Consider the following 13309-nt stretch of genomic DNA (forward strand, 5'->3'; position numbering starts at 1 on the left):
GGTCCCCTGGTCCCCCAACCCCTCAAGCACCGGGGTAGAGCCGCTATCAAGCCCCCCCCCCCCCGCCCCAAAGCCACCGCCACCGGGATGGGGGCTGGCGAGGGCGCACGGTGCGCGGAGGACGAGGGATGGGGAAAATATAAAATAAAATAACGATGATAAATAAATAAATAATGGAATCAAAGACAATGGAGACAATAACACAGCCTAATGATAAAAGGAAATCGAAATAAAACCGCTCCCAGCCCGGAGCTGCAGGAGGAGGAGATGGCACCGAAGCCGGTACCCAGGCGAGCCCCGGGGACCCCCGGAGGCAGCCTCGGGAGATGGGGCTCCCCGCCGCCCCCCCCCGGCCCGCTAACAAAGGAGCGAGCGCACCGGCCCGGGCTGCGCTTACCGTTATGTGCGGGATGCTCTTCTTGCCCTGGTAAGACATGTCGGCTCTCGCTAGCGCCGGCACCCGCAACGCGCCCCGAGGACCGGCAGCAAAAAAATAATAATAATAAAAATAAAAAAATCCCGGTTGGAAATAACGGGAATAAAAAAAATCGGAGCCCGCTCGGGTGATGGAGTGGGGCGGGGGCGACCCGGCAGAGCTGTGTAATGGAGGCAAAGTTTCCTCGCCCAGAGGAAGGGGAGAGCCAAGCAAACCCGGCACCTTTTTTTTTTTCTTTCTTTTTTCTTTTTTTTTTTTTTCCCGGCTGCAATAAAACAGGGACGCGGCTCCTGAAGGGGGGGGGGAAGGGGGAGCTGTCGGCGAGCGCTGCCTCTCCCAGCGTCAGCAGCGCCCTCCCGGCTGCAGGTCGGAGCGGGATTCGCTCAGCTCAACCCAGGAAGCGTTTCCTTCCCTCCTGGCCCCCACCGCTAGCCCCCCCCCGACCCCCCTTTCCCTGCCCATCAAGCCAGCCGGAGCCTCCCCCCCGCACCGGCGCTGGGAAACGCCGCCCCCCGGCCCCGCCGCCGCCCTGCTCGCTCGTTCGGTATCACCGCCAGGGTGCCACGGGGGGGTTCCCACGGGGGAGGTGGGATTGCGGGGGGGGGGGGGCATTTCTGCGGCTGGCAGTGGCTCTGCCGGCTCTGTCCCCAGCACCGCTGCCTTCCTTGTCGCTGTCCCTGCGGCGCTCCCGGCTCTGCCCTGTCCCCAAGGGAGTGCATGGGGTCGGCATGGCCAGGCCAAGGCGACGCTTTGCCAGAGGGAAAACGTGGGAGCTTCCCTTCTTGTCTGACACCGAGGGTCCACACATTGCTTGATTAACGCTCCACATACAGTTGTGGGGAGGGTAAACGCTGCCCCCACATTAGCCCCCTTCACAGGCACGAGGAACCAGGGCCACGCTGCACACACAGCCCTGCCACATGCACACAGGCATGGGGTGGCCCCCAGCCAGGTGTCCCTGACACATCCCCAAAAATCTTCATTCAGGGTTTAGCAACAGATCCAGTCCCCGCTGCACAGAAGTCAGGCAGGTGGGTGGCTGCTCGCTGCACTCCTGAAGCCAGGGAGCTTTGTCCCCAGCCTCCTCCTCACCCCTGGATTCAATCCTGAGACAGATTGGAAGCGTGGTGAGACCCATGGAGGTAGCGTGCAATGTGCTTACCAGCCAGGGCTTCCAGCCTGAACTCAGAAGCAGCCCACAGGAAAAGCTGGGGGGAAACATCAAGGATGTCCCAAAAGATTTGGGATGCTCAGCGTGTCCTCCCATTGCTGGTGGCACAGGGGTTCATGGGGTGAGGTGGTAAAGGGAAGGCTGCACTGCAGCTGGCAGCCTCTGCAGAAGGTCCCAAGGTCACTGCAGGGCAGTTGCCGTGTCCCACCAGGTGCTGCCCCAACACCCACCTGCATCGGGGACCCGCAGGGGGGGCACTAGCACCGCTTCGTACTCAAACTGAAGAAGGGGAGAAAAGAGGGGGAAAGCTCGGTTTTGCCTGAAGAAAGAGCAGATCGTGGGCAGGCCACAGAGCCTCCAGGAGGGGTGCTGAGGCAGAGGGGGGGATTCGCACCGAGTGGCGGTGCAGGGCAGGGACAGTGCTGCCAGGCTGCATGTCTTCTGAAGGGGAAATCACTGACCCAGTTCCCAGCAGAGCCAGCCCCCGGCTGTGCCCCCAGCCCACATACCACGACTTGGGGTGAAATGGAGAAGCCCACCGGCCTCACGTTTCCTTTCCCTTCACTCTCCTGCAGCCCCAGGGCGGGGAAGCCGCGGCAGAGTTTTGGGGCGATGCTCCCGCCCTACACGCTCCCCGCCCGGCAGACAATGAAAGCTGCCGGGGCTCTAGCAGGGGGTCGGGGCAGAGCCAGGGGCTCCCCCTGGGACAGCCTCGGCGGAGTTTTCCCGACCAGCTCAAAAGTGCGGCGGGGCCGAGCCGTGCCGAGCCGAGCCAAGCCGTGCCGAGCCGCTTTGTTCCGCCGCTAGCCCCATCCGGCCCGGGCTGTGGGGCCGGGGGGAGTGGAAGGGGAGACATACAGGGGTAATAGGGGGGTATGGAGGGGTCGTGCTGCCCTCCAGCCTCCTCCTCCGCCCAGCCGGCGCGTGCGGCGTTTAGCCGGCAGGAAGGGAAACTCATCGCCATCACTTACAAAGGAAAATTATTTCTGCTGCGTGCCCCTCCAGGCACCCCCTGAAAGCTCAGGCAAGTGAGATAGGACCAGGACGGGAGGGGGGCACTGCCCCGACCTTCCGAGCCGAAAGACTCCCGGCAACGAGACCCCGTCCCCCCCCCGCCCCCCCCCCCCCCCCCCTGGGGGGGGGGGGGGGCCCCCCCCCCCCCCCCCCCCCTCCGGCCCGGGGGTCTCCCCGCTCACCTGCCCGTTGTCGTGGCCCTGCAGCAGCTCCTTCCCCGCGGGGTAGCGGATCTCCACGCCGGGGGTCTTGTCCTCCCGCTCCCCCGGGGAGCTGATGACCGAGCCCGAGACCTCGCTGATGTCGCTGGCCGTCTCGCTGTAGTTGTCCCCCCCGTCCAGCATGTCGTGCCGGCTGCCGCTGCGAGGGGTCCGGGACCCCTTCTTCCCCACGCTGTAGGCGTCGAAGTCGATGGTTTTGTTCTCGTAGGCCCCCTCCACGGAGGCGAACATCCCCCCGTATTTCTGCCGCGGTGTCTGGGCTGTCGTGCCCGGCCTAGCCAGATAGACGGGCAGGTCATCTTCTTTATTCCAGTTCCTCTTTCTCTCGGCCATTCTCGCTGTCCGGAGCTCTCCCTCCCTCCCTCGCTCTCTTCTCTCTCTGCCTCCCACTTCTCGGCACCTTCTACTACCGGGATAGGCTGTTGGTGACCATAAAAATGAATGGATGGATGCAGCAGTGGCGGAGCTGGGTTGGCTGGTGGGATCTTTCCCTCAGGGAGATGAAAACGGTAGCCTCCCTCCCCCCATCCACCCCCTCCAAAAGAATTTTTAAAAAAAGGAAGAAAAAAATTTTAAAAAGAGAGAGAAAGAAATAAATCCAAGCGGTATTTAAAAATAGCCGTGTTAGTAAAGAGCACGTGAAAATAAAGTACAAAGAGAGGAGAAGAGAGGGTGGCAGAGGCAGGTGATTGGAAAGCCCTTGACGAATAGGAAGCGCAGCAGCAATTCCCCGAGCAAGGACCGCAGTGCACACGCTCCCCCGGTATAAAGAGCGAGCCGGGGGGGGGGGGGGGGGGGAGGGCGGCGGGAGGGAAGGGAAGGGGAGGAGGGAGCCCGCTGCGTGCACCCCCCCGTGCGGTGCGAACGAGGAAAAAAAAAAAAAAAAAGCGGAAATCTCTGCAGGCCGGCTGGGGGGGCAGTTTCTCCCACTTTGCACACTCCCCGCCTCCCTCCCTCCCTTCCTTCCTCCCTCCCTCCGCAGGAGGAGGCTGCGGCGGTGCCCGGGGAGGGGCTGGGGGGGCCCCGCTCCGCCCTGCAGCCCCCGGCCGCGCTGCGCGGTCCCGCGGCGAGAAGCCTCGCTGCCACCGCCGAGCGCGCCCCCGTGGAACATCCTCCTCCCTACCCCTCCCAATGGAGCCCCGGGAGCGCGGGCGCGCCCCCGCGGAGCTGTCCCTTCAGCACCCGGCGGGCCTGCAGGCGGCAGATGCAAGCGGTGGAGGAGTTGGGGGGGCTGGAGGTCCCCGGGGATTCATTGGGGTTCCATCGGAAGCAGACCCGGGTGGCCAGCTGGGTCGGTAACAGCTGCCCACGGGCCCAAAGAATGCAGCGATGTAACACACCTAGGCAAGTCAGAGGCAAGCATCATCTTCTGCTGCGTCTCCCGGCTTGGATGCCCTGGAACATCAGGTGGTTTGAATGAGGGTGTCAGGGAACCGGGCAAAAGTTATGGTTATTGGCGCTCCGAGTTTGAGTAGGTGCAGCATCATGGCTGGTGTTTCTGAGCATGGATGCCCAGGATTCCATGGTTCACTTAATAAGCCTTGCTACCTCATTAATGCAGTCATAGTGCATGGAGATTTCATTGCTGTGTGAAAAAAATAAATGTATAGCTTCTAGGGCATTGCTTTGATGCTTCCTTAAATAATTCTCTGGTATGTAGGCAAATCTTCATTTTTTGCTCTTAATGGTAACATTGAGATTTATTGACCATGATGGGGGAAATAAAACAAACAAAAAGTCCACTTGCTCCTCCACAGGACACCAAACCCTCGTAGTTATTGAGATACGTGGGTAGTACATATAGTGTGACATGTGACCTTCATGTCTTCCTAAGTGATGGGAAAATTATTCATTTTATGAAATCTATCCCTCTAATCAAGTGATGAATTTTAAGCTCCAGAAATAAATGTTTCTGATGGTCCCATAGAAGGTTGGATATGTGGCACATGATGCATGTGGCTGCTCAGTGACTCAGAGCTGAAGAGCATCTTTTGTTTAACATCCACAAAGCCAAGAAAGATGGACTCTGCACATGGGTTCTAGTTAGCTAACATTGCTCAGGTTTCTAAAACTGCTCAGGTTTTTTGAAATAACAAGGAAACATGCTATTTTTTAGCATTAAGTTAACACATTCATCTTAATGGTATTACATTAGGAGACCACAAGACTCTGGGAACATATCAAATCAATGTTTTAGAAAACAGCATTAAACTTTCAATTTATAAATCAGCATAAAATCATATCAGACTTTGTTTGCTTAAAAAATATTTTTTCTTTGAACTGTAGCCCTTAGTTTACTGAAACCTGTGTTCTAAATGAACAGATGCGTTCTGTTCTTCTGTTCACTAAGAGATGAAATTGTAGTTTTATCTGCTCTAGAAGACCCAGTTACAGCCTGATAGCCTGTCACCGTGTGAGTTTACCTAAAAATATGTATGCAGCTTTAGAGAAATAGAGTGTTTTGTTATATTTTTCCTGCAGACACTGCGTGTCATCCTGTCTTGGCATAACTTGGTGAAAAGAGGACAGAACTTGACTGCAAGTGCATCCTGTTCCTATAGGACCTTTAACAATTATACCAACATAGCATAGCATTACTGGCAAATGAATTATATTCCAAATAGGTTAGATGAGAGGCAGCAGAAGATCTGGAGACATGCTTCATTCACTCAACAAAAACCTTCAATCAAAGTCCAACAAGTTTATGGACTTGGCAGTTGTAGCTGGAACTCTTCCTTCAGCATTGTGAATGTCAAGAGGTGAAACAGGACTTTCCTGGTACAGGGGCTCAGAGAACATGCAGTGTATATTTTCTATTGATTTTTGCTATTGTATATTTTAGGACAGAATTATCAGATAAAAAGAAAGAAGGAAGGAAGGAAGGAGGGAAGGAAGGAAGGAAGGAAGGAAGGAAGGAAGGAAGGAAGGAAGGAAGGAAGGAAGGAAGGAAGGAAGGAAGGAAAAGAAGAAAAAGAAAGAAAGGAAGAAAAAGAAAGAGAAAGAAAGAAAGAAAGAAAGACAGAAAGAAAGAAAGAAAGAAAGAAAGAAAGAAAGAAAGAAAGAAAGAAAGGAAGGAAGAACTAAAACTGTATGAGCTGCCTTGAAGAAGTGAGAGACCCACGATTTTTTTCTCCCAGAGAGAGCTGAGTCACTGAGACTCCCTCTCTCTGCTCTGCATGACTGCTATATTTCTAGCTGCTATATCTTCCTCCCCCTACAAAATCCCATCCTATGCTTTGGTGATTTGCCCCCTTGACAGCTAGGACCCATGGATCCAAATCCCCACAAGCTGGTGAAGGTTCAGGTTTCCCACTTCCTGAGCAAGTGATCCTGTCAATAGTATTCTGTTAAATCACATTAATTTTGCTAAGTCACCAAAATCTGAATGGCAGCTCCTCTGCCAAGCGGAGTGAGAGCTCAGGCTTCCCCACCCAGTTAGCAGACCACATAGCTGATGGTTGGTGGCCTTTCCTCAAAATGGAGACTTTCTAGGTTGCTGTGCAGGGATACAGCTGGATTTACAACTATATTTCAGAAGCTCCGTCACCATTTTAGAGTTAAAAATAATTAAAATTATAAAGTTTTTAATTTAAAATATGCATACATTTAATATACAAAATTATACAAAGTATACATTTAACTAACATAGAAAAATACATCTTGTTAACAAGATAAAATGTCAACATATCTTACATAATTTAAGTGAGAGTTACAAATCTGTGATAATCATCAAGTAGACTTTGTGACTTCATTACAATTCTGTATCCCCCTTAGTTACATTGAAAATTAATACATATGTACAGTTCATATCCATGACATATGTCTTAGAGTGGAAATCTTTGCTGAAAAGTTATCTGTAAGGTTTTACTGGAACAGATCAAAGCAAGAGAGGCCTCTAATATTACTGAAACTTTTCAGTTAGCTTCTCCACTTTGACACCGAAAAGTTTAAACTTTTTGCATTTATTTACAACCCCACCCCCCTGAAAAACCACACCTACGTTGATACATCTTTTTAACAAGTATCAAACCATAAACCCCAGCCTTTTTGTGCATCCTTTGGCACCTCTTCAAATGGAAGGAACCCAATTTGTGTCCCTAACAATTTATCTTCATGACTTCTGGTTGCCATAACACTGGTGGCTGTGCAGAAGAGTTAAATATCTGCACAGCAATAGAGCTCAAAAGGCAAGGTCTCCATAGATTATTCATCCCAGATTTCTCATTAATACCTCAGGAGGTGGGGAAATATCTTTGTTTCAGTCCAATGTGAGCAGTGAGTGTTTACTCCTTATTTAATTTACATGGTTTCTTTTTCTAAGTTCCAAACAAAAGACAGAATCCTAATTTATAAACAAGCTATAAAAATCTGTTCCATGCTGCATATTGTCTGACGTACTGTGAGCCGTGTAATGAATTTCTTTGAACTATTTACATATTCTTTAAAACTTGTTTGTCATCACAGGGAGCAAAATAGAGAACCACCACTTTGAACTCTCTGATTCTCAGGCCCACATTTTTTTTTCTCCTTTTCCTTTTTTTTTTTTTTTTCCATTTTCATTTTCCCTTTTTTTTATTTTCTTTTTTCTTTTTTTGGTAGCTCTGTGCCATCAAATTACTCCTAATTCCTAGAAGATAAAATTCCCCCCTATGCTAAAGGCTTATTCATTTTTTCCTAAGATCCACTTAGGACCATTAGTGAGTACATGAATTGCCTCACACAGGCTTTTTGTGTATTGTTTTTTATGCATAAAGTTTTTTTTTTCCTGTTAACTACATTTTTCTTCATTTTACAGAGGACAAAACCACAATATAGAGAGTGGAGAAATGCAGATATTCAGCATCGGTTAGTGCACACTGCATAGTAACCTCCCATATTGGAATTTACATTTGCATATTCATATTCCAATAGCAAGAGTTTGTTACATAAAGAAATATCAGTGAACAGAAATTTATACCCCAGATCCCAACAACTCCAAATCAAGGTAGGTCTCCACAACTACTCTTTTCCCCTCCTCTGTGTATAGAAAACATTAAACAGAGTGTGATGCTTTAGTACCTATCAAATGTGTGCACTTATTTAGCCAAGTAGAAGACAGCATGAAATCTTGGTCCCAGGGAGAAATTTTCCCAGTGGAAATTTGCTGGACACTTCAGTGGTACAAGTGTTTCATCTAATACATTTAAATTTCCTCCTTGTTTTGGCTTTACCTTCAACTTGCAAGTCATTGTCAAATAATAGTTTGTGTATGGATGCCAACGTAGAACTTGTTAGCTGTATTTTTAATTCACATCCTACATAAGAAACAGTATACTTTCTTTCCTAACATTTGTACAGGGACAAAAATTCCTGTCTATAATCCCATAGCTACTGATTTCTAATGCAAATATATTTGGAGCCAAAGGCACAATATATTTTAAAGGAACTCTGCTGAAGCAGGAAAGAGGTTTGAGCAAATTTCTGTAATCCTCATGTCTGTTTCCCCTCTGCCTCCTTAAGGCACTAAAGGATTTCTGAAGGATTAGTGGCAAAACCCAGCATGCACATGTCCCTCCCTCCACCCCACGACCATGGAAAATTCAAATACTGAAGTCCTTCATCTGCAAGTTAGAAATGCAGGTTGATTTGTGAAGCACAGATCTGGGCTTCCACTTTTTAAAAGCCCACAAGGACAAACATCAGCCATGCCTTAGCAGAAGGTTTAACTTGGGAACTGAAGTGCGTATGTGAAATATTTCCTGGCAACTGTATTATTCTGAATGTAACATGATTATCGTGCAGGAGTCAATCACTGTACTCCCAGCATATGCCATACATATTGGTGTGAAGAATAGAATTCAGGGTCTCAAGGTTGCAAAAGGAGCTGTGGAAATACCGTAAGCTGCATTTTCAATATCTTGTGATGCTCTATACTGTACAGTATATGGGAATAAATGAACTGCCAAAGAAATCTTAATGTAATACTGCCCATTTTGTCCACATAGGGTGAGAGAAGAAGGCTGTATTTACTTAGGCAGAACTTAGCAGCATCTCGATTCTCTGGCTGTAAGGAATTTGGTCAAAGCAATATTGTGCATATAAAGCAATCTGAACAAAGTGCCCCATTTTGCATTCTGAGAAAGTTTAACACAAAACAATGACACATGTAAAGCAGCGCCTGGCACATTTGCCATAGACAGCACATCTAAACAGGTTAGCTCCTGCTTAGTGAAAGGAAACTGAACAGACTCTATAGCAACTAGACAGCACTTTCCACCATAAGCCAACCAGAAAATAATAGCTAGGCTCTCAGTCTCAGCTGATAATCTCACATTAAAAACTTTACCACTTTATTACAGTGATTTCAGGTAAAGTTAGGATTTTACTTGCCAATCCTCAGCCACATGAAATGCACCCACCAGTCTGTCAATTTAAATAATAAACACGGTTTTCCAATATTGGTAAGACGATTTTCATATTAGGAGGTGGCAGAATTTAAAGATCAATGTGGATCTCAAGGAATGATGCATGCTTTATGTTCTTTATGCTAATCATTTTTAAATGAAACCTAATGGCAGAAAGCCTAAGATGTCACAAAATGCACAGGTTCATTATCAACATTTATAACTCATGGTGGGATATTATGCATAACTACTAGGAAAGAGGCATGATGTTTTAGTTCAGCACTTAATTCAAAAGTAAGAAGTAGGGTTTAATTGCCTGAGAGTTGTGGAAATGATACATGTTTTCAGGTGGAGGGGACGCACATGGAGAGAAACCTACACATATGTCATTGCTTTATTTTAAGAACTTGTAGTTAAGCTTCAAGTGTTACCATGCCAACGTGTCATCTTGTTACTAATCATAATCTAGAAATGCACATTACATTAATCTGATCTGGGATTCCACAGTTTCCACTTCTGCCTCCTTTCAAAGAATATCTGCTATTACTGGGAGACAAAGCTTTGTAAAGAGCAGCACATTCTAGCATCTAGCTCAACATTAAAAAAATAAAAAATATAAAAAGAGGAAATAGAAGTCATAAAACAGTTATCAACACTGAAAGTGCATTACACTGTAAGGGAGTGTTTTGGAGAGCAGTACCCATAGCTACTCCCACTCAGGTCAACCTGAGTATTGCCTTCAACAGTGATGTGTGCAAGCCTTTAGTTAAAAAAGGAATGTACATATCCATATGCACGAGTGTTCACATCTCCCTGCCTTCACAAATAGGTATTCAGATATGAATAGCAGGGATATGGGTGCATAAACTTACTTTATACATAGTGATGCAAAAAACATTTTGCAACTACATGTAATATTACCAACCAGTGTGCACAAAAACACCTATTTCAGGAAAAGAAAGTATGCATGTGAATAACTTATCCAAAAATTAAATTCAGTGTGGCCTATTCATGTGGTTGAAATAATCAATCTATAGTATTATGACACAGTGTTCTGATGTTCCAAGTGCCTCCTCAATTCCTACTTACCCTTTTAAAAATCTCATTTCATAGCCAGCACTTCAAGTAACATGTCCTCAGAATTACTCAGCATCCTAACTCAGATCAAAGCATTGTTTAGCAATTCTCAAGACCATACGAGGCTGAAGATATTACATGCCCACATAAGCAGACCCATAAAGACTGAGGTCTGTACTTAACATAGAATTTTCTTTAAAATGCAAATGCTGAGATCCTAAGAAAAACAAACAAACAAACAAATAAAATCTCAAACTACGCAGCAGTTTGGCTCACAAAGCCAACTTTCACTACAGGTTGTGGCTAAAACAAGGCAGATGGTAAATCAGTGCAGCTTCTCAGTTTTCCCATAACGAAGCAGCTGTGGTAACCTCCAGGTCAAAAAACTTTTCAGAGTTTCTTCAGAGCAGTATTGCTTCTTCTATGTGAGCAATACATTGTTCCCTGGATAAGGGGAAAGAGAAAACACAAAGAGAAAAACATAAGAGAAGAATCTGGATTTCCACAATTTAAAGAAACATTATTCATTTAAGGCCAAAATAAAATATTTGGAAAGTAGTGTGCCTTGGTGCTTCCATACAAACACAATAATTTGCGCATTAAGAGAACACGTTGTGGAAACTGAATTGTTTTAAACACATCAAGATGTTCTCCCATGATTCACTGATTTTAAGATGAAAAGCCTATACTATATGTTTGCTACTCCTTCCTGTAAACAAGTTCCTCTCATCTATTTATCACTATGAGAAAGAACAGTTCCTGCCATCTTCCCAACACTGTTTCATAATCCCCTTGGCTGGGATCCACAGAAGTAGACTTTTGGATAAAGTTCATTCCAGGCATGACAACCATCACAAATCCAGCCTTCCAAGTAAGCTCTATTTCTTTGCCTCTTCTCAGAACAACTTCAGATTCATCATTTGAATACTCCTTCAAATATCAAGTTTCAAAGTCTGGCTTTGCAATTTCCAATTGGGAATAATTATTACTGTTAAATAAAATCAATGATGCATTGCCTGCATTTGTTGGCTAAAACTTGATATCTGTTACAGAAACATACATCTTAGTACATCAAGAGTATGGGAAATGGTAACCACATACAAAATTCTAAAACATTGATATATTGCAATCATTATTATAATAACCAGCTGTCATCAATAAAACACGTCCCATTCACCAACATGTGCCAAAAGAATAAGAACCGTAAAAAAAAAAAAAAAAAGGAAAAAAAAAAAAAAAAAGGAGCCCTTATGGCTTGTATCTTAGGATAGGAAAACTTTTCCAAGCAGGAAAAGGAAGAACAGAACTAGAAAAAAATATCTTGTAGAATGAGGCAGAGTAATAATGGGGAGGCCATAATTTTTGGAGAAGAAGCAATATGGGATATTGCAGGAAACAAAAACAGTAAGTTATGCAAGAGACAGTAATTGAGCCAGAAGTGTACCAGCTGTGCAAGAGCACAGCTGTGAATCCTAGAGATGAGAGATTTGAAATCAGTTATTCCGTACTCACTAGTTGAGATTTCCATCTTGGATCAGAAGGTGGCAAATGCTCAGACCTACTTCTGATTCGATAAAACACCAGAAACTTTCTTAAGATATTACACTTTATCTCTGCTGTAGGTGTATCCAAACCAGTTTTTGGAGTTTCCTCTCTTTTCATGGTCACACAGAGCCCTAAGCTGTACTGCCAATAAGCAGAGTCCATTGCAGGTCATTCTTGTCCTCAGGAGAAGAAAGGGAAGGCTACAAGAGTGCTGGTGCTAGGCTAAAGAATCACAGAATCATTCAGGTTGGGAAAGACCCATGAGATCATCAAGCCCAACCATCACCTAACACTACCAGTCAGGAACACATTCCTGTTTCTTGCCTTTCACTAACAGAAGATCTCTTCTCTGTTATCCTGTCAGAGCACAGAGGAACTATGCAGGATCAGAGAGATGAGTCCTTAGGACCTCCTAAAACTCATCTTATTTTAGAAGACAGAGAGTTTGCACCTTCAGCCTTTCATTTGCTTGCACAGGAGCCACCCATCATTGCCAGTATTTACTGACTATTTCAAAGGGAAAACAGTCTTTAACATATCAGGTCTGAAAACTTGTATGGCCAGAATAATAGAGCCTGATTCAAATTTCATTAATTCAATTACCATGCTTTTTTATTTTATTTTTATTTTTTTTTGCTTTGTTTTGTTTTCACTTTAGTGACCATATTTTTGTCAGCCACCAATTTAAATTTAAATCAAATTCTCCAGTTTTCTAAAGTCAACATTAAAGGATATTCGTGAAACAGGCACTGCAAAACTTGGGAGCATTTACAGTCTTAAAGTCATTATTTGCATAAAATTTCCTTCCATTTTTATAGCTTGTTTATTTAAAGTTAGTCATCAATTAAGTTTCTTATTTTTGTCAGACTCTTCACCTTCTCTTTTACGTTCCTTCCACTGTTCCTTCTCATATGAACTTATTTATCCCTCATTTTATTCTCCACTCCAGGTCTTTTTCAACCTTTATGCTCCTTGCAGTCTTATTTTCCTGACGTATTTATTATTCACCCACCTCCTATTCTTTTTCTTCATACCTCTTATCTAACTCTAAGTAATATGGCAACGTAAATGACTACTGAACTGTTTTGTAATTACTCTTGTCAGGGAAGATGTCTCTTTTGTGAAATGCTTGAGGCAAATAAAGGTCTTCATGATGTCACTTTACCAAATAAAATTATCAACCAAGCATGTGCAGTGCATAAGCACAAAGGTGCAGTTTCCAGCAGGGCTTCACAATGATTAAAAACCAGCTGAGTCTTTATCAACAGTGAACCTATAAGTTTCAGCATGGGTATTTCTGGTGCTCAGAAATCTGCTGGCTTCCTGTTCTTTGTTATGGCTAAAGCACTTGCTTGAGCAGCAATGCAGAGGCCGGGTTCATGCTCCTCCACATCACAAAAGGAGCAAAATCAATTTCAGTCACCGGCACAAAGAACTGCTAATGCAGAAGGTCATTGAACAA

The 13309-nt window shown here is 45.6% G+C and overlaps 2 protein-coding genes across 7 annotated transcripts in view; both read right to left on the minus strand.

Annotated features, from left to right (window-relative positions):
* Nucleotides 1–3633, minus strand: part of CRMP1 (collapsin response mediator protein 1) — a 49400-nt gene extending 45767 nt beyond the window's left edge. The window contains exon 1 of one of the 2 annotated variants that reach the window (XM_035323581.1): nt 2804–3633. In XM_035323581.1, coding sequence (XP_035179472.1) covers nt 2804–3175 — 372 coding nt within the window. In that variant the 5' untranslated portion in view covers nt 3176–3633. Of the gene's footprint in view, nt 1–397; nt 763–2803 lie in introns of those variants that run through there. The other variant, XM_035323582.1, reaches the window with a different exon arrangement.
* Nucleotides 3634–8040: 4407 nt separating this feature from the next.
* Nucleotides 8041–13309, minus strand: part of C4H4orf50 (chromosome 4 C4orf50 homolog) — a 79399-nt gene continuing 74130 nt past the window's right edge. For all 5 annotated transcript variants that reach the window (XR_004751031.1, XR_004751033.1, XR_004751032.1 and 2 more), the window contains one exon: nt 8041–10746. The gene's annotated coding sequence lies outside the window, so the exon portion shown is untranslated. The remainder of the gene's footprint in view (nt 10747–13309) is intronic.

This window comes from Oxyura jamaicensis, chromosome 4 (assembly GCF_011077185.1).
Source record: "Oxyura jamaicensis isolate SHBP4307 breed ruddy duck chromosome 4, BPBGC_Ojam_1.0, whole genome shotgun sequence".
In the NCBI taxonomy this organism is placed as follows: Eukaryota; Metazoa; Chordata; class Aves; order Anseriformes; family Anatidae; genus Oxyura; species Oxyura jamaicensis.